At 37.1% G+C, this 22,748-nt stretch overlaps 1 protein-coding gene across 2 annotated transcripts in view; it reads right to left on the reverse strand.

Annotated features, from left to right (window-relative positions):
* PCMTD1 (protein-L-isoaspartate (D-aspartate) O-methyltransferase domain containing 1) overlaps positions 1 to 22,748 on the reverse strand; it is an 81,117-nt gene that overhangs the window by 30,294 nt on the left and 28,075 nt on the right. The window contains exon 2 of one of the 2 annotated variants that reach the window (XM_024578360.4): positions 13,832 to 14,264. The exons of the other annotated variant lie outside the window; for it this stretch is intronic. Within the exon in view, the coding sequence (XP_024434128.2) occupies positions 13,832 to 14,138 (307 nt within the window). The 5' untranslated portion in view covers positions 14,139 to 14,264. The remainder of the gene's footprint in view (positions 1 to 13,831; positions 14,265 to 22,748) is intronic. 2 annotated transcript variants of the gene reach the window in all.

A 22,748-nucleotide genomic window follows, 5' to 3' on the forward strand; every position in this document is an offset into this window, starting at 1 on the left:
TTCATCTGTCAAGACAATGCTGCCAAAGAAATAGTCATATACTACATGAAGTTTTAGTTCTTTACTATTATATTTTATCACTGGTTAAAAATGTGGTTTCGAATCCTGAAACTATATGAAGTTTAAGTTCTTTATTAGATTTTATCCTTGGTTAAAAATTTAGTAATTCTGAAATCTTGAAACCATGGGCTGACATAAATATTATGTAAGTATCTCACATCACCTCACCACTACCTAGTAAATGCTAACTTCGAGGACCAAACTCACATTCTATGCCTTTTAGAGTTCCATTGTCTAGCAGAACGTGGCTATCAGTCACTTTAGGCAGGGCTGATTTTACTCTCATCTTCCACCATACTTCACACTCTTGACTTGGTGTATGTTTTTACACAAAGCCAAGGATGAGTAACATACCAGGAATGAGTAAAACGAGAGAGCCTTCTTAGCTCCAGATGATTTTGGGACGGCTCCTTTCCCCACTCTGGTACTAACTTACTGACAATATGACTTCACTGGATTCACATTTCCTAAGGCTTCTACTGTGCACGCTGCCTGCCCCATGACCCACAGGAAAGTATCATAACACACAATTTCATCTAGCTATTATAGTTCCTTTCAAATTTCTGAAATTGTCAACCAGGTTTTCTCCTCTACAGTTTTGTTTTGAGAGATTGGTCCCCTAAGAAAAAAGTGTGCATCCTTGTGTTTGTTATCTATTTTTTGTATCTTTTATCAGCTTATTCACTGTATCTTATATCTATTTTAGGAACTGCTTAACTGGATGTGCCCCCTACTGGATATCATTAAAAATACAGTATATATTAGAATTTTAAAGTAACAACAACAAAAAATCAGTCACCAATTATCAAAAGTTCAAATGTTCAAAGGCCATATTAATGATTTGTGATCTACAAACTAAAATACAAAAATTAAGCCAAAAGATTCAGATGTTATCTTCAAGCCAAAATAAGATAAAAATAATGCTTTAAACTTACTATATTTCTACCATATTGTATTTGATTATTTAAGAAAAATTCATTCTATTTTTAAAGTGTATTCAGATAAAAATATTAAATAAAAAGTACTTGATCCAATAAACCACAAGAGATAGAACTTCCTTTGCAATGCTTTTATAGTTTTAAAAATAAATTATTCTGATGGGTGCAAACTTAAACATTTTACTTCTCATTTTTTTGTTTGTTTCCTTACTATTAAACTGTTTGTTGGTCTTATCTGAAAACTGGAATAGCCATCCAATACCATTTGACACTTCTTGTAATTCCTTATTATTACCATAGATAAATTGACTAAAAATAAATTTTCCTTTTATCAAAAGATAAAGTGGGAAAAATTTAAAGCACAGTAATGTCACTTTGATTTAGTACTGAATCTAAATATTTTAAAAACTTGAGTTTCCACTGAAAAGGTATGTTAGGAAAAACTGAATAAAGTTTTCTTCATTTAAATACTCAAATTAAACTACAATTACTTAACATTAAGTACACACTAAGGAAAATGCTGTTCTATTAAATTAACCTATTTTCATAATTTTTAAGGTGACCCATTGAAAGTAAAACATAACAGAGATTAAGAGATAAATAGCAAAGGTCAATATTGCTGAAATTTCAAGTTTCCTGTTAGACCAAATATATAATCACTATACTAAAGGTGTCAAGTAAAGAATCTAGAAAGCACGGCTTCTATTCAGTACTTCAAACTGCCTTATCACAGAGTTCTAGGTCAAAAGGGACTACACATGCTATTCATCATTTAAAGACACCAATGGTCTTTTTTTTTTTCTTTTCTTGCTTTCTGCTTATTGTCTAAAAGCAAAATAGGCCCTGGCTGGAGTGGCTCAGTGGATTGAGAGTGCCGGCCTGCAAACCAAAGTGTTGCTGGTTTGATCCCCAGTCAATGCACATGCTTTGGTTGTGGGCCAGGTCCCCAGAAGGGGGCACATGAGAGGCAACCACATGGATGTTTCTATCCCTCTCTTTCTCCTTCCCTTCCCCTCTCTAAAAATAAATAAAATCTTAAAAAAAAATTTTTAAAGCAAAATGGCAACTTTTGGAAATAAGGTTTAAAATTTGTTAAAATATCTTATGAATGTTTTCATAAAACGTTTTCACATCACCGTGATGCAGGATAAAGACAAGTTCATGAACATACAAAGTATCTGACAATACCGTAAACACAAACATAGAATATATTATGCATTAATCTATAATGCAAACACCATTTATGATTTTTTTTATTTTTCCCCATTTATGATTTTAATGGATATAATTGCTTAATTTTAAAATATGGATATGTATCTGTAAGTACCACTAATAAACCCATAATTAATATACTGAAAATAATTAAAGAGATGTATTAATAAAAGGCAGAACTTACCTAGAAATGCCAATATATCATTTATTGAGATTGCAATATAAAACTAAATACATCAAATGTATGATAAAAATCTAGTATAGTTAGTTACAACTCATATTTGACATCTGTATTCAATACAACAGAAATCAAACATAGAAATGTATAAAAAGTATATACAGCTGCTTCTGAGGAAGGGGACTAGGAGGTTTAGGGTGGGATGGGGACATTTTCATCACTACACCCTTTGTCTAAAGTGTGTCTTAACTGTGCATGTATAATTTTTTCAACCAAAAAAATGAGCCAAAGAGAAGGAAAGTAAAATATTTTAAAATAAACAATATAAAATGATTCTAATAGAAAGTACAAACTGTCAAGAGAAAAAAATGAAATGGCATCCAAAAGTGTTAACACTTTCTAACATCATCTAACAGACGAAGTATAGACTTGACTTTGTATTCAACAGATCCTAATGTTATTTTGTATTTGCCAATGTAAAGAGTTTTTTTGTATAAAATAGTAAATGCTTATTTAAAAAAAAAATGAAACTTGTAACAGTTGACCACTATCTTTAAGGCTAAATATTGAAGAAAAATAGAAATATAACAGAAGTCAAAGTTTATTAAGACAAATATACTTACTAGAAAGACTTGGTTATCTTATCTTAGAAATGATTTTTAAGTCTGGCAATAGCCCATTCTTTAAGAGCAATAACAAATAAATATAATAAAATTTAGTGACTGTTTTCCTTTTGTAGTAGTTGGATCTAATCTAACTCATTTATCACCTACCAGTTAGTCAATAGTCAAAGCTTATACATAAAGGTCAGTAATTATTGGTATAGGTATGAAGTGTCCATGCTATATTTACATTTCTTATTTACATCTATGTTGACCCAAAGTAACACAAAACACGCCAACTTCCCCCCGTTCTGAAGTACCCTGAAAGGCTGTTAAGAGTGTGGTGTTCAGAGGAGAAGTCGTCATGAGGCAGGCCAAGTAATCTGAGAGCTTCATAGGACATTTGAATGCAGTTCTCAGTATCTTCAGAATTCTGTGTCAAGCTAATGTACAGAACACATAGCCACAATTTAAAAAGTACTCCATAATTAGAAGAGTGCTAAAGATGAACTAATTCAAGATTCATCAGTTCAACTGAGGACTCTCATCTAAACACGGAGGGGCAGATGTCTTAGTGTCCAACCTTGGTTCCTCCTCTTAACGGGTATATAATCTGAGATCAGGCACTTACCATTTTTAGTCTTTCCTACTGTTATGTCAAAGTGCTTCACATATTATAAAGTACAAGATGGGTACAGATCATTAGAACTTATAATGTGTCCTATCCTTGTATACAGAACTGGTAAACTGTAGGACCAAAACTGTAACCTGTAAAAGTGGTTCTCAACCCTGATTTTATATTAGAGTGACCTAGGAACTTTTAAATTAAATTTAAAAGATTAAATTTAATTTGATTTAAACTGTAAATGCTTGGGTCCCACCCCAAACAGGAAGAAGAAATCTTTCAGTGTGTGGCCCAGGCTCTGGTGGTAACTGGAACACAACTGCTGTACCCTCCCAATTATTACAAAACCCAATCTAAAAGATTTTTAAAGTATCTTTGGACTATCCAAATCTCTGTTCTCACTGGTAAAGTGATATCAAAAGTTAATAACTACAAATTAAATCATTTTGGATAAAAATTAAATTTTTACCACAAGAGGGAGTAGGTCAATCAATTATTTGGTTTCTATGAATGTAATACAAAGTTTCTCAGTAAGAACTAAAATACATATACAAAAGTAACAATGACATTTTATCACTAATTTTAGTTGTATAACATTAAGCATCTTTGGGAAGATTTATAAATAACTTTACAAGAATTCAGAGACAAGTTAATAGATAAAAAGTGGACAAGAATAGGTTTGACTCTTTTTTTTCCATGAACACCCTGGAGTAAAATGTAGAAACAAAATAGTACGAAGGCAGACAAAGGAAAGGTGAGAACTGGAACTGGCAGAAGATTAAGTATAATCGTTAATGAGATGAAGAGAAATTGATGTAATGTAGGGCCCACTTATTAAGATATAATTTAATGTTGTGGTTTCTCCATCCTATTATATCACACTAAAAATACATTATTACAGAAAGACAAGCACTGTCAAATGGTTACTAAATCTTGCCATGTCAGCTTACCCATTCAGAAGCTGGTTGGAAAGACCTAAGACTAGAAACTTGTTCTCTTCTCCGCAGGTTTAGGAAAGGCCTCATGAAGCAAGTCTCAAAATTTACCAGAAAGTTCAGGTCCCATTCCCTAGAGCTCCTCTCAACTTATGGATACATAAGTGCTATTTTTAATATAACTGAATCTTAGAAATATGTTTACACAAAATCTAAAAGTGTTAAACAGTTACAAAGAATGCATCCAAACCCTTATGTAAACTAAATGTCAAAAATGTTGAAATATTAAGAACAGACATCACTATCAGTTAATCTACTTATTTCCACCCAACAGGCTGAAAATACTCGACTACTATGTCAGAGCAACTTATGACTATCTCACACACCCACAGTGGAACTTTAATAAAGGGATTAAGTCTCATCTCACACATCTACATTGGAACTTTAATAAAGATGAAGTCTCTACACCAAGGCAAATTCAATAAAATGAGAAGAAAAATGTGCTCAACTATAACATCATACAGAATAGGTTTAAAAGCTGATTTAAACAGCTTTAGATCTTGATCCGAATTTCATTTTAATGCAATCATTTCCCCTGGAAGCCATTTTTACCAGCTCTTTCATTTTATTGCATATTTATTTGTGAAGTACCTGAAGAGCCTCTGGGGCCAGCAGAGTGATCAATTCACCTAGTACTCAATGAATATTTACTGAACTAAATGAAGAACCACCAATATAATTGATGCAACACTCTGCTGCTAGTTCAGAAAAGACATACACAATTTCAAGGGTATGGGATATAACTTTATGCAATTACTTCAGCAGCAATTACTTTTTGAAAGAATAATGAAGTATATAAATGTAGCAATGGTCCCAAGTTTAAAAGACTCAGAAGACTCAGAAGACAAATCATACATAAAAGCATTAACAATGTACATTCATGTCTTGATTTAAAAATACACTATAGTAGCAAAAAGTCATTAAGTATATGTCAAATCTATTTTATCTAATATTATCATGAAATAAGGCATTCCACAGAAGTAAATCTTACAGATTAGTATATTATATTAAAAATAAATTTATTAATTTTAGCTGTTTAACAGAAATCTTCTAAAATATAATCCATATTTTCCTTTATGCACCTAAGATAATTCTTCTGACTTCAAGGATCATCATGTACCATTGATCCTTGAAAAACACAGGATTGAATTGTATGGGTCCAGTTACACGTGGATTTTTAAAAATAAACATACACTCAGTCTTCTGTATCCCGGGGTTTCACATCTGTGGATTCAATCTACCCCAAAATGAAGGCACTATTTTCAATCTGAAGTTGGAAATCCTCGGATGAGGAAGGCCAACTGTTTGTATTGTTCTACACCATTTTATAAGGGACTTTGGGCATCCACAGACTTTGGTCTGTGTGGGGTCCTGGAACCAACTTCCTGCAGATACCCAGTGACTACAGTTAAGTTTTGAGGGAGTCAAAAGTTATATGTGGGTTTTCAATTGCACAGGGGGTCAGTGCCCCTACTACCGTGCTGTTCAAGGGCCAACTGCATTGTGCAAAAAATGAAGGCGTTGTTAGGGCTCTATGAAGTTATTCTTGAAATGGAGAGGCAACTAGATGAAATGGAAGAGGGAGAAAGAAGAAAAATCTCTCAAAGTATGCCTTTTGATTCTTTTTTATTTAACCCTATGAATATATTATCTGTTCCACAAAATAAATACTATTCACTAAAAATGGGAAACACAGGAGGAAGTAGAAAATCTGAATTGCTTTGTCTTCTGTGGAAAGAATAGATAAGAATAGATAACTTGAACTGCAGACAGGATGAACTTTCAGAATCTTGCATACACTGAAGAACTATGCAGGAAGTGCCACACATTTAAATATCCAGTTTGTTAGTGCAGCTTGGAAGAGGCAAGAGTGTCCAGAGCTTAGCAGACAGACCTTGGTACTAGAAACCTGTGAATCCTGTGCTTGAAGACAAAAGAAAGATCCAGCCTTCACTACAGGCTAAAACCAAAAAAGCTTCCATAAAAGAACAGAGAAACTGTCTACAAAGACGATGCGGAGAGATTTGAAATCCTGGAAAAGAATCTTTGAAAGTCAAAGGTGTGGGATCAGAGATGGGCTAACCCTTCAGGAGCCACATAAAGAGAATGTAAAGGCAGGTTTCAGAAGGGACCAAGAACTCCAGGAGGCCAAGCAGCCCTCCAGACTCAAGTCAACCTCTGGCTTTTATCTGAGGCACTCAGTCCAATATGCAAGCCATCATAGGTAAGACTGTATGAGAAGAGAAAGAAAATTCTGCAAGCACCAGCTCCTACACTGGGAGATAGAGAATCACAAATTATTTTACACATAGACAATTTCAGAAAGAGTCAATAATTTTATAAAATACACAACTGATACTCATTATCTGTGGTATTTTATATTCTATAAAGTCCAGCACATAATTAGCAAATGCTAAATCATTGCTACTAGGGGAATATGTACATGTATACATACCTGAAACAGACCATAATCTTAAACCTAAAACCTCATCTTGGTAGTCTATCTTCTTTATTTTAAAGAAGAGAAAATGAACGTCAGGAGTGTTAAGTGATTTGCGTGAGGTCGCTCCACTAACAGGGCCAGAATGGACCCCAGAGCCAGAGCTGCTTGCACTGCACTGGTCACTCCTTTTCCACCCTGTGACCATCTCTGTAAGAGCTGCAACAAGAGGGCCAAGCTTCGTCTTGTTCCACTCCTGCTAGGAAGAAGTGTGCTCACAGAGACTCAAACTGTTCACTCTTTTGTGAATGTGCCTCAAAAGCCCCATAAGTATCAACTTGAGGGTTACAAATAAGTTTTAGCAAGTGGGAAAATTCACAAATACTGATCAACTGTGTTTGGTATATGGGTAATCCAAGTTGGGGAGAGTTAACCTGTAAGATAAAAACTCAAGATGCACAGAGAACTATCCAAAAATTTTTACATCATTGAGGGAAATGCCTTAGAACTTCTAAGAATAGTATGTGGAAATATCACCAGAAAAGTTACTATGAAAACTTTGTAAAATTTCTAAAACATATACTGTTTCCTAATATACTTTTATTTGCTATTTTTGGCTCTGTAATAATTAGCAATAATATCCATAGACACAAAATCATCTGGGTATTGACTTTCAGTAGTAACAGCAACGAAGGAGCTGATTGAGAGCAATGCTTTCCACTCCACAACCAACGGTGAAAAGAGGAAAAATCCCTTAAGACATAGAATAGTGCTGGCAACTCAATATGGGGTACACAGGCAGAAAAAAGATGCACAAAGATCTAATAGGACTGAAGAATAATAGTTGAAACAGTGAGAAGCTTTATTGATTTCCAAAAATGCTGACTAGCTCAAATGAAAAGATTCTTTTTAAGATAGATTAGCTCAGAACCCCAAATAAAGTACATACCAAGAACAGCATTTGCAATTCCAAAATTTAAAAAAATGAAATAAAATAAAAAATAAAATCACTTCTCCTTTCCCACCCCCAAAAAGGAGGACAGAGGAAAAACTGAGATTTCATTTAATGTAGAAAATATTATCTACCTGAAGGAAAGCCCTGGAAACTTGCAGAATGTGTTTTATCTTACCAATAAAAATGGATGCCCCTGATTCTCTGGCCTAAAGTGAGCCAGGAGAGTTTTCTAAAGGAGCACAGATATATGAAAATTATATTTCTGATAGGGGATTACATCCAAAATATATGAAGAACACTTACAACTCAGTAATATTAACAACTTAATTTTTAAAAATGAGGGAAATCTCACCCTTTGTGACAGCACAGATGGACCTAGAGAGCATTATGCTCAGTGAAGACAAAGAAAGACAAGTACCACATGATTTCACTCATATATAGAACCTAATGATCAAAATAACCTAACAAGCAAAATAGAAACAGACTCATAGATAACAGACTGACAGTTGTCAGAGGAGAAGAGGGTTGTGGGGCTGGGTAAAAAAAAGGCAAAGAGATTAAGAACAAAAAATCTGATAGGCACAGACAACAGTATGGTGATTACCAGAGGACAAGGGGTGTGAGGGGAGGTAGAAGAAGATAAAGGGGAAACAAATGGTGATGGAAGGAGACTTGACTTGGAGTGGTGAACACAAAATACAATTTACAGATGATGTATTATAGAACTGTACACCTGAAACCTATATAATTTTATTAATCAACGTCATCCCAATAAATTCAATAAAAACATTTTTTAAAAAATGAAGAAAAGATCTGAATAGGCATTTCACTGAAGAAAATATAAAAATGACCAGTAACAGATGATCCACATCAGTAGTTATTAGAGAAGTACAAGTTAAAGCCACAGTAAAATACCACGTTATACCCACTAAGATAGCTATTAAAAATAATGAAAAATAAAAAAACAAGCATCAGTGACAATATGGAGAAACTGGAACCTCATACATCATTGGTGGGACTATAAAATGCTGCAGCAACTTTAAAAAAAGGTTGACAATCTCTTTAAAAAATTTAACATAAATTTACCATATAAACCAGCAATTCCACTCTTATGAATCCACCCAAGAGAAATTAGATGTCCACCAAAAAACTTGTACATAAATATTCACAGCAGCATCATTCATAACAGCCAAAATGTCCATCACCAAATGCCCATTAAGTGATGAATGGGCAAACCAAATGTGCTATGCCCATACAATGACACATCATTTAGCCATGAGAGAAATGGAACACTAACACACACGACAGTATGGATGAACCTTGAGAACCTAATGCTGAGTGAAGAAATCATACACAAAAGACCATGTATTGTATGATTCCATTTATAAGAAATGTACAGAAAAGGCAAACCTGGAGAGACAAAAAGTAAATGACTGTTTGCCAGGGGCTGGGGTAGGGACAGAAATTGGATGCAGCTGGGCCTGGGGTATCTTTCTGGAGTGATGGAAGTGTTCTCAAAGTGGACTATATATAGTAACGCTTGCACAATTCTCACTAAAGCTCACTGAACTGACTGGGGCTAAGATGAAAGAGAAAACATGAGTACTTGAGGTCAAGGGCAATATAACAGTAGCTGAAGGAAGACCATGTAAAGTCCTGTGGTTAAAAAGAGAGGGGTATAGAGACCAAACATAATGGCAACATATAACTCAACTAATTAGCTGTTCTGGATGATACAGCAATTGTTTTGTATTTATATGACTTGTCAGTACGTTTCCTGTTTAGCACATAAGCTTATCAATTGTTTCACCTTTTGGAACTAATGTTGTAGTGCTGAGGTGGTGAAATCTAGTGTTGGAATGATTCTGGCAGTCTCTCCACAGTCATTTCTATTAGCAACTAGGCAAGAGATTAATGAAGTCATTAAGTTGAATGAACCTTGACATCATAGCAAATCCCTAAGCAAAAAAGATCAGAATAGAGAACCACACCTACCTGAATCAGAAAGATTATCAAAATAACTTGCCTTCATGGTTCTGATATTTAACTCAACTCTGGGAAATAGAGAACTTGGGAGGCTTCTTTTCTTGTATTCTATTTTTCAATGGGATTCCTTAGATATGATAAGATAGTACTGAGAGGATCAATCAAATACAAGATTCTTTGTGAAATTCCTTAGTTCTGGGAAGACTCAATGAGAAGTGGAAATAAAAAGAATTTACCTTCAATTTGAAACTAAACAAGCTGTCAAAATGAGGGGATGCATTCTCCAGATGTGAGGCAAAAATAAGTTCCATTTATGGATTTACATGAATCCATACATGAACTGCTTTACATGAAATTTAAGCACAAGAAAGTTCCCAAAGTTAAGATAAACCTAACTTTCCCTCACTGAACAACAAAAGCTCTCTCAAGATGGTAACCCAGCCTGTACAGGGTATTTCTGGAGTGCCAATGGAAATTCCTCAAGGGATCTCTTTTTTACCTGTACTATCAAAGCACAGATGCCTGGCTCTCCCTGCCCCATCCAGGATTCCTCCCGGGTACAGGAGTTCGCCCTCAGATACGGACTACTGCTGATGATGAGCACCTGTCACCCCCATCTTGTGACTCAGAGACAAGCACAGCTGAGAGCCATGGTGTTAATACGGAGAGTACTTCTGTTAATAAGGTAACCGTGAAGCATGACAGCCCAATCTGATTCACTATACTCAGATAATTACAGGGAGCACACAGGCATCCTTCTTTGGATCTAGTTCTAAGTGATTTTTATGGATGTATCTTCCCTTCCTTGAATTAAATGATCTCAAATAAAATACAAACCCCACAAAAAGTGGGTTGGGGTTAAAAAAGATGAAGCTTCCTCAGAAGCTATATAGATCTAAGATTTACTGGCTGTATAGTTTTATGGACTTGTTTTTCCTTCCTTTCCTTCTTTAAAATGCTTTTATTTCCTCTTTCTTGCAAAATAAATTATTTCCCATTCAAAGGAGAGAAACCATTTCTTGGTCTTGTCTGTGGGGAACTGTTCCATGCATGGGAAATGTGGCCCAGCCCCCACTCGGAAAAGCCAGTGGGGAGCGAGGTTGGAGGGCAGGACCCACATCCACGGATAGGTTCTCCAGTGGGAAATCAGGCCTGCATTGTACCTAGACTGCTATGAGAATTGCTCTTGCTAAAACTCCCTCACCCTGAGGCAGCAAATGTTTACTGAGTATCTTTATCTTCCCAAAATCTGAGCTAGACCTTCCAGGTATGGAGCATAACCTTTTCGACCATTTCTCCCTTTACACTGCAAACATCCTTCTTTGATGTATTCAGCGACATCCTCTCCTTTGTCTGCAAAAGATAACCACCCAAAACAAACCTATGCATAATAAATGAGGACCATCTTTGATGTAAGGGGCCTAGAAAAACAATAAAAGCCTGTCAAGACAAGGGTCGGGCGCTCTCCTCTTGAGTGGCCGTGCTGTCCCTTTTCCTCCACAGGATTTCTGTAGTCCGTGTGTATTTGTCAATTGCCACCACAACACCAGATCCTGCGGGCCGGGATCCCCGTCACTTGTCTGTGCAGGATCACACCCAGTAAATCACGGAATATCTATGAACCATAGTCATCCATGGAACCAAAGACCTGAAGTCTTGTAACAGGAGAAAAATATCTAGAACATTGTGAATCATTCACACAAGGGTCTGTTTCCCCACTCTGGTCTCTGGTATAGATTAAAACACATTCAAGATACACTGAAGTTTGAGGTTGCCCTACAAATGCCCTGGCCAATCTCTTGAAGACTAGGACTAAAGAATGGAGTTTAAGAGGGCCACCTCACTCCTAGCAAGGTTGCTAATTATTAAACCCTCTCCCTGGCCAGGCCTTCTGCTATACTGACCTCCCTCAGGAGGAGCCAACTGACAGGGCTGCAGAAGTGAAAGACAGGATAACAAGTGCTTTGAGGCTGACAGGACATAGTATGAGGTCTTGGACTCCAGCTTAAAGTTGCCAGTTATAATCAAGAAATGCACTGGTTCAAGAAGAGTAACTTCTGAAAAGCAGCTCTACCTACTCTCCTCACTAACTTCCTTTGATTTGGAGACTGTCTCAAACCCAGGAGATTCCTTTTCCAAAAAACCACTAGTAGCAGGAGTGAAAGATGTCTAATGTTCCCAACCCGCTGAGGAACTCCTGTCTCAGGACGGCAAGAGAACCAAATGTAAATGTAAGCTGCTAAATTTCTTTCTTGGTAAAAATTATTAATTTCCTAACATATTTGAGCAATTAAGAAAGCAAGGAGCTAACGAGTATGTAGCCAAGGGAAATTTCAGGACAAAAATATGCTTTAAATGTCATGTATGACCACAAATTTACTGTCCAAACTGGGATACTTTGGGAAAAGAGATTATTAATACTGATTCTGGGACCATAGCGATAAATTAGGACTGTTCCAGCATACTGGGGGTTACTTACCCTAGAGAATAGTCAAACATTCTCTATTTAAAATCTTTCGATGATTCCCCATCACTTTAGAGTAAATTTTATTTTATTTTACTCATTTTTAAAAAGATTTTATTTATTTTTAGAGAGAGGGGAAAGGAGAGAAAAAGAGAGGGAGCAAAACATCAACGTGTGGTTGCCCCTTGCACTCTCCCTACTGGATACCTGGCTTGCAACCCCAGCAGGTGCCCTGACTGGGAATTGAACCGGAGACCCTTTGTTGGGAGTCGAACTTGGCTCAATCCAGAGCCACACCAACCAGGCCTACAGTAAATTTTAAACCAGTCTTCTCCCTATAACTCGGGCATATACTTCAACTATAAAACATATCACATTGGATGAGAAGTGCTGGTTTTTGTCTCCCCACCCCAACCCCTAATTCAACCAGTGAATTAGGTCTTCATGCTCTACCTTAATTCTTGCCATACAGCAACACTCAGTAAATACTAAGTGGCTTAGTAAAATTCATGGTGCTTCGTTCTCATCCAACATCATAATGTCTTACAGATTTTCGTCTAGTCATGCTTCTTCCACCCACATTCCGTATCATCCAACTGGCAATTCCCAGCTATGTGACTTTAGGCAAGTTATTTAATCTCTCTGTGCTTCGGTTTAACTTACCTATATACATGGAAACTATCACAGTTTACATTTCACAAGATTATTAGGGATATTAAATGAGTTACTGTACATAAAGTGCTTTAGACAATGTCTAGCCCTCATAGTAAACACCCAGTAAGTTTCTCGAAGGCAAAGACATTTGTCCCTTTTCATCACTGCTGTATACTCACACCAGAAATAATTCCTGGCAGAACAGATGCTTACTTAGTAAGTATGCTGAAAGCTTACTAACATATACTACTTCTGTGTTTGTTTCCAATCCTTGGCTTTGCCCCCCAGTGCCACATCCTCTATATCCCACATACTACTGTATCTTTAACAAAACCTGGCACAATTCCCTATAAATGGGACACTGATAACTATCAAACTCTACGCCAGCAGTCAGAACAATTTACCTGAAATAGACTACATTATACTCCTCAGTCTCCTGCCTACCAGTTATTCAATTTTAAGTACAGAGAATGACTGGGGGTTGGAAAATGATTCCAAGCGCTTTTTAAGACCAGGACTAAATGCAGAAGATAACTTCAGAGTCAGGACTAAGAATAAGAAAATATTACTATTACTTTGTGTTTCCATTTAAGGACAATAACTACTTTGAGTATATACATTCAAATATACACTATACACAAAGTTACAAACTCTGTAAATCATAAACAGTAATGCAAACTCAGCTTACTTTTTAAAAAAGAATTTTACAAAAATAAAATTACCTAAAATTAAGCCCACCATTGTACTTAGATATCCGGTTCCACTTCCCAGGTTAAGAAAAGACAATCCTGGTTGAAGTTTCAATGCTTCCATAACTTCAGAATAAATGCAAGGTGCTGACAAGTGTATGTTCCCATGCTTCCAGGCTAAGTCTTTGTAAGCATTGTCTCGGTAGCCTTCCAAATAGTAATCTCCACGATCAATTGCTCTGAAGGCTTGCTCCACTCTTTCAGTGCGTATATACTGAGCTTCTTTTAAGTTATCAATTAAGTCATCATTATCTTCCCCAGCACTCACAGCTCCTCCCATGATAGTATTCAAATCAAATCATAAATTTTAATATGTAATAAAATCAGCAGAAATGGCTTCCAATAATGTTCAGTACAGTTTGTTTTCCTTTTAATATTGCACTTGATTTCCACAAATAAGTTAATCCTGAAAGGGAAGAATAAAAATAAATATTTAAATTAATACTCAAAAGGGAAGCAATTCTAGTTTATTAAATATGTAATTGTCATTACAACTACCGTTTCTCAAGGATATATTCCATTCCAGGTATAGTTTTAAGCTCCTTAAATACATTATTTTACTTATTCTTGTAACAACCACAAAAGGTAGCCTATGTATGACTTCATCTGTACAGACAGGAAAATGGGAACACTGCAAAGGTAAATCACCTTATACTATGAGGCCCAATTCAGTAGGCACTAGTCACATGTGGCTACCTAGACCTAACTTAATTAAAGTTAAATACAATTTAAAATTCAGTCAGTCATACCAGCCACATTTCAAGTGTGTAACAGCTACACGCGACCAGTAGCTGCCATAGTAGACAGTGTTGCTCTATAAAGAGACACTGCTGGGACACAATCCCAGGTCTTTCAGAATCCAGAAACCATGCACTTAATCAGCAAGCCACGTTGCCTTCTTTAGAGTATTGTAAGTCTACTCTAATATGCATGCATTGCTTGACGGATAGAAAATTCCTAAACTTAAAAATCTGCTAACAATTCCCAAAGGTACCACATAAATTCAAAATGTTAAGAAAGAAAGTAACATATTACCGAAATACTAATCATAAAATGTAAACACAAAAACAGACCCACATTTTTAAAGTGCATATGTGTGTATATAAAAATTGTTTTGTTTGGTAACCTTGTGATAAATAGCACAAGAAATTTTATTAACTTTAATAATTTAAGAACTAGTACATTTTACACACACACACACACACACGAATGAAATTCTTTAACAAGTCAAACTCAGCATCTTTCAACGAATATAAGTGCACCTGATAAACTAAACAGACTGTAAATACATTAATAATGAATATACAATTTAAGCTTTACACAACCATAATTAATAACTAAATTCATATGTCGATTTCCAAATTAAAGAATCAGGAGACTGGGAAAGCAAGAAATTAAATACCGCATCATGGCCCAATACTTAAGGGTTATTATGGTCAAGTCTGGCAAAGCTGCACCCCCACACTTGACCTTAGAAAAGAAAAGCAAACAGGTGGCCAAACTTAAGTCAGGATCCTCAGATCCCTAGTACCAGGCAGCTTCAGCACTCCTGGGGCAGCTTCCTTACTGGAGCTTGTCTGTCTGTGTCCTCTTTTGTCTTTTCTTATGATTTCCTTAAACATTTTAAGTAGAGGAAATGCTGTGAATTCACACCACATTCCTATTTAACTTAGTCAACTCACACAAACTTGGCTGACTCCAATAACCGCCATAATCAAAGAAAGGAATAATTTTAATAGTACAAGAGTTTACAGCACCATTCTCTTCCATGAGTGTTATTTCACAGTATGTAGTGTAATGGGAGATGTCAATCTGCTGTTTCTTCAAGGGGCTTAGTTTTGGCATCCTTTTATAACTCAAGCATGTCAACTCACTGAGTGCAATTCTGGCATTTAAAGATTTTTTTTTTAATGACATGGCCTCTAACCTCTGACATGGCACAGGTTAACTTTTTCATCTCATACTCAAAGAATGAATGTCTTCCCAAGGTGAAAGAAAAAGAGGCTGCATTAGATTGATTCTTGTCGATCTCCAGAGTGGCACATGCCTGAGGATTTTATAACAGTAATGCTGACTATGCATAGACATTAAACAAATGGCTCTACTGGAAATGCCATAATTACTAGTTTAAAAAATTATCCTCCTTGTTTGGTTCTAAGGCTCAAGAATGATCTGACTGTTCTCAGGGCCTACTAAACTCTAACCTATCCAAAAGTGTCACAGCAAAACAAACAACATTCACTTTACTACACAGAAGCTGACACTCCTTGTGAGAAAGGTAAAAGGAAGAATCAAGCAAACAAGAACTACCATCATTTGCTGACAGACACCATACTAAACCTATAAAGGGAAGTACTCTCATGCCAACTTTCAACTGAGAAACCATCTGTAAAGGGATGGAGTGCTACAATGCATGTGACCATTGCTATAGGAGCCCAGAGAAACCCAAGGTAGAAACTGAATATAGAGACCAAGGAAAACTTTCTTAAAGGCATGATCTGTGTAATACTATTAAGCAGTAAGCAAATGATAGGCTCAGGAAGCAACTGGTAATAAAGCAAGAGAGTGGATGATACTTTTGAGAAATTACATGCAGTTGGGTATTTTTCAGTATTGTAAGACCTTTATCCTATAGGCCTGTTATTTATTTATTTATTTACTTTTTGGTCTGGACCCTTTCAAGAATCTGATATTTATGGTCCCTCTATTTAAAAATAAACAAATCAGAAGTCCTGCATATAATTTCTGAAGGTTCTTGAGTTCTTAGAGACCAAGAGTCCACTCTAATTTAAGAACATCCACTATGGGCAACAAAGAGTCAGTCAGATATTAACAAGGGAGGGAATTATATTTCTATTTAAGAAAATGCTGAGTTATATTGGTTTTAGACCTACTGCCACAGACCTGATACCAGGTATTCAGAAGACTAGAAAAAAACATCACCTTGTCAACAAGGAGCAGTGCAAAACCAGTTTTCCTGGACTCCTTTCTCTCCAGTCTGATAGGAAAGATAAACAGATCTGAAGGGAAAGCTGTAAGGACATCCAAGAGCGGGGGTGGTCAGGAAAGGTTTCCTGGAATAGGAGGCACAATCTGCTACAATGTATGTTTCTTTAATAGGAATTAGCTCATACATTTAGTATTTAGAGTAATGATGTGTAGATAATGAGGAAGTTGTGGTAGTTCATAATACATGTCCATGTGCTGAAGTGATAGAAAGGTATAAGCTTCCACATAGTAGAGATACCTTAGCAGCTTATGAAGACTTCGAGGGGAAAAAAAAAAAAAAAAAATATATATATATATATATATATATATATGGCAATTATATGGTATTAGTGTCTTTGAATGATCTGGAGAAGCTGCGAATGCAAATTAAAATTAAAAAAAAAATGCTGACATTTTCCCTGAATTAAAACAGACTAATAATGAAAGTTATATTCAGGTTCAGATTATTTAATTTTGTAAAATTGACAATCATTTGCAAGTAAAATGATACCCACAGGCAAACTGTACTCCAGGGCCTAAATCTTAAATGAGAAAAATGAACCTAGGGTTTAAGGCTGTGAAGGACTGACTGACGGAAATTCCCAGCAAATCCCAGTAGAAGATTTAGCTGTGCTAAAAATTTCATTAGGCTTGCTATTGTTTTAGCTGCTAAACTGGTAACACAGTTGCCCAGGTTTTGAGTGGAATACCTCAAGGCTATTTTCCCCACAAACCCTAATGTTTTGGAAAACATTAGTTGTTTTCAGATGTCACACTACAAAAACCCAGTACTTGACCTCTTTTATTTTATGAGGCCTCAGGGACCCCAGACCACATCTAAATAACAGCAGAAACAATTACAAAATCGGAGGAGTAGAGCCACTGCAGAATTATATATGGGTGTTATGGGGTACCTAGCCCAGAGGTGGGAGTGGGAATGAAAGGACTGAAAGACTTCCCTAGAGAAGATGAAGTCTTGGTAAGCACAGAAAGCAGAAAGAAAGAAAGATGTTCAGAGATGTAGAAAAGACATGGAGGAAAGAGGCAATGTGCTCATTCAAGACACTACAAATAGTACCACAGAGTTAAAGCACAAGGATAGAAATCAGTGGTTGGCAACGCTAGAAGAATGAAGAGAAGCCAGGTAAGCTCACAAGCCTCACACATATTGAACTTGGACTCCCTCTTGCAGACAATGGGAGCCAGGGAAGGCTTTTAGAGAATGAGAGGCATACTGTATGACTAATCTTAATGTAAAATAAAGGAAATAGAATTACATCATTTGGTTGGGGTGGGGTAATGTTTGCATAGTTGTAAAATTACAATTGCTTCATATTTTTTGAAGATTTTTTATTTATTTTTATTTTCAGAGAGAGGGGGAGGGAGGGGGAAAGAGAGGGGGAGAAACATGGACGTCCAAGAGAAACAGTTTATTGGTTGCCTCTCACACACCTCCAACCTGGGACCTGGCCTGCAACCCCGGCCTGTGCACTGGCCAGGAACTGAACTGGTGACCCTTTAGGCCTGGGCTCAATCCACTGAGCCACACCAGTCAAGGCCACAATTGCTTTAAATTTGAATAATCATCCAATCACACTGGGAGGAGGAGAGGGAAGAAGTAAAGAAAGGGAACGAGAGATGACACCTCATCTGTGATAACACTAAGTAAATGCTGTCTAAAGTTAATAATTAAAAGAAACAGTAGAAGCATCTTAGTTATCAATTGGAGGTAACTTCCCTATGAAATAGCTAAAGGTTAAATTTCCTCTGGAGTGTGAGCCACAGGGTAGAAAACAGTGAATACATGAACTGTTATACTTTGTCTTTAAGGCTTGACTTTCTACACTGTGTACATGCATTATTTGAACAAAACTGACAAGGTAAATTTAAAGGGGATATACATCAAATACAATAAGGACACATGGAGAATAATTTCCTAAGAAATAAAAGTACATTTAACAAATAAAATAGTCTATAGTAGAAAAATCAAGGAAAAGAAAAAGAGATAATAGAATTTGTACTACAAAGCTTCAAAGATATGCCATTTTACCATATATGTTGTTCCTAAAATTACACAGAAAATAAATTTTAAATTACATTTGCATAATATTCACTGATTTGAATATAAAAGTAGTATGTACATTTGTAGGAAATTTGAAAACCCAGTAGAATAAAAATGATTCATAATCCTGACATTCAAAGAGCCACTGTTAACTTTCTATGCTTGTTTTTTTTAATCTCAATATTGGTATTATACTGTGTAAGACTTTCACTTTCTATGTCATATGCATTCCTTCATGCTATCAAAAATTCTTCCAAAATCCAGAGGCATGAATGATATCCTACCACATGGATGCACCAGAATCATATAACCAGTCCCCTGACTGCTAGACAATGAGAGTTTGAGTTGACATATAAGCATTGTACATGAGGAGTTTGCAATTTAAAATCTATAGTGAATACTTTGACAATTCAACAATCCCCCATCTTGAAATACACTTCATTTTCTATGGAAGTAAAGCAAACGGTTATGTAAAGAGCAATCACAGCATTAGGGCATGAAAGTGTTTGCCATTTGTGAATTCTGAGATAATGCCATCTCAGTCACAAAATAGTACCAAGTAAAGTCAAGAGACCAAGGTCTAGCTTTGCTCCCACTGATAACTTTACTGTTTGGCTCTGGGCAACTCTCCACATTGTCATTTCCAACTCTGAAATGAAGAGGCAAAATTCTGATTCTGTAGGTTCCCCAGAGCTCTAATTTCCCCACTATTTCAGCATTAGCCAAACCCTCATTTGAATACAGCTGAGTTTTAGTTATCTAGGAATAGCACTGGCATTTCTATTACTTCTGCCACCATTTTTTCTGCCCCACTCCTGACATTTTCTCTAACAGAAAAGAAGAAACTTTCAGGGGTATTCAAGTCCTGCATTAAGCAATAAATGTAAAATAAAGAATCTGATTAAAACAAGAAAAGGTAAAGCCAGAACAAGAAAAAGTGTCACAATAAAGGACTGAAAAGTTTAAGCAGTTGCATCCAAGAATGATGTCGTCATATTTATTTGTAGAACACAATTTCATACCACAGAATTTTCTATCTTCTAAGTCTGTTTGGGATGGGGGTGTCAAACAAAGGGCATATTCACATAAGCTCACCTGAATGATGTGTCGTGCTCCAAAAACTGCTTGCTATTCTTTGAAAATGAGATGTGTGGCTTTAATGTATTTGATTTAGGGGAAGAACTACTGGAGGCCCAGTTCAATATGATGATGTCTCTCCAGCAGCTTAGGGATGTTATGGAAGGTTAAAGACAAGTGAAAGGACTTGGGAAGCACACAGATGGCAGACAGATGTTGCAGAGTAGAACAGAATAAATGCTGATTCACTTTCCTGCCCTACTAGCAACCAATGGCAAGCAGCCAATTACTTCTGGCTGCTCCTCTTTCTGCAGAGGTGAGGACAAAGCTCACCCAGCTCTGGGGGGAAGAGATGAGTGACACCAAGGAGTACACACCATTTGAGGACATGAACAAAGGACCTTTCTTTCTCATCCTTCAATGACCTTTGTCATGGGAGTCCTGGACCAAGGCTGCACTGAGTGCAAAGGCAACTACAGTAGGAAAAATTCTCAATGATGACAAATAGGTATGATGAAATATAAATACAGTTGACTCTTGAACAACACAGGGGTTAGGGGTGCTGACACACCCCCTATAGCTCCCACAGTCAAAAATCCACATATAACTTTGGCTTACCCCCAAATTAACTGCTAATAGCTAAATGTTGACCAGAAGACTTACCAATAACAATTAACATATATTTTGTATGTTATGTGTATTATATACTATATTCTTATAAGGTAAGACTGATAAAAAATGTTATTTAAAAAATCATAATGTTGGGAACTGCCCTGCCTCGTTTGAGAAGCTGTAAACCCCCATGGCTAAGGCTGAGTCACAGACCTTGGGACCATAAGCCACTAAGGAGACAAAGCTTATCTCCCTGGCAGAGGCCCCACCTCTGCCCCCTTTTACTTCACCCTGCTTGGCCCCAGGCAGATGACTGGTTAGCCAATGACAGGTAAGATTCCTCAAGGGAGGGACAACCTAAGACAGGCATGGTCACAAAGAGGCCCTCAGGGAAGGACTTGTGGGCTACAGAAAAAGGGAGTGATGGCCCCTGGGCTTTCACATAGCCTGAGTCCTCATTCTATCTGCAAGAAGTCTCCTAATCTCTTGGCTGCCTGACTTCCCCTGCCTGACTTAAGCCTGAAACAATGACAGAGGGAGGTGCAGTCCTGTGCTGGAAAGGACGGATTCCCCAGGGGCCATCAGGCCTAAGAAAGAATACATAAAACCCTGTGAAACCTGCTTTGCTAAGAATGTCCTCAGTTTTCTGATAAGGGTCAGAGCAAGAAATGAGTTTGTTTCCCAAAGTTTTATAGCCCTTTAGCTAACTGACCCTGACTCAGAATAAGCCCTCAGAGTTCTCTGAATGTTATCTATTGTTTGATCCTCACTGCCTGACAATGATTGATGAGCTTTACCTGTATTCCTGTGCAAATTGAACCCAATAAAAGCCCATGGAGGAAAAGGCTGTTGGCCCTTCTCCTTGGAGAGATTGGCCACCTTTCCTCCCCAAGCAGATCATGTCTTAGTAAACTTATTCTCATCCGTGGTGGCCAGGTGGGGCCCTGCGGGCAGAGCCCCCCCACATCATAAGAAAGAGAAAATACATTTACAACATTATACACATTTACTGAAAAAAATATCTGCATATAAGTGGACCTGCACACTTCAAACCCATTTGGTTCAAGGGTCATCAGTACAGAATAATGAAAGAAAAGAAAAGAAGAGGTTGAGCTAAGATTCACTATTCATGAGCCAAAAGCTGCCAAGACTTCTTACTTCCAGTCAAGATGGTAGCATAGGTAAATGCAGTACTCAAATCTTCTCAACAGCACATTAAAATTACTACAGTGGAATATCAGATCTCAAACTTAATCGTACCAGAAGCCTGTTCAAGAAGTGATTTGTTCAAAAACCAAATCATACATGTGATTGATCATACATATTTACTGGAAGAGTTGTCACATAGAGAAGCAAAGCTGTTTGAAAACTGAGATACTTTTTTCTGTGAAGAACTCGGGGCAGGAACCAAATTGTTCAAGATAGGAAATGTTTGAGAACCAAGTTTGACTGTAAACTACAAATTGGCCATCATTCATAACAGACTGAAATCCAACAAAAGAAAAGTCCTACAACTAGGGATTTAAAGAAAAAGCCACATAGAGACTGGTGAGAGGAGCAGAGACTCAAAACAGGCTGGTCCTATACCCACGTGTGGCAGATAAAAATCAGGAGCAAGGGGTCCCAGCCCCACACCAGGTCCCCTGCCCAAGGTTCCAATGCCAGAAAGAGATTTTCCAAAAACTTCTGGCTGTAAAAAACGGAGGGGATTATGGCTGAGTGAGATGGAGGTCTTCTAGAGTCCCAGGCAGTTCATCTTAAAGGCTGGCCCACAAACTTACATTCACTGCCTCTGAGCTCCAGTGATCGGAGAGCAGCTTGAAAGGAACCAGGGGCATATAGAGAGGAACCGAATAGTGTAAGCATCAGGGCAAGAGTTGGGGGCGGGGAGGGGGGTGCTTTCTGTCAGACAAAAGTGATGGCAGAGGCCATTGTTCCTTTTCTAAGACTTGTCCCCAACCCCACCCACTGCCGGTAGGAAGGCACCACATCTGAGTCTCCATCAACCTGGTTCACACTGTTCACCCTGCCCCAGTGACTCCTCGAGACCTTGCCCCACCCAACTTGCGGACCCACCCAAACTGTTTCCAGTGTTTTTTCAATATGAATGGCTTGTCTTGGCTCATGCTTCAGACTCTGCTAGAATTACTC

The sequence above is a fragment of the Desmodus rotundus genome, chromosome 8 (genome assembly GCF_022682495.2).
Source record: "Desmodus rotundus isolate HL8 chromosome 8, HLdesRot8A.1, whole genome shotgun sequence".
Lineage (NCBI taxonomy): Eukaryota > Metazoa > Chordata > Mammalia > Chiroptera > Phyllostomidae > Desmodus > Desmodus rotundus.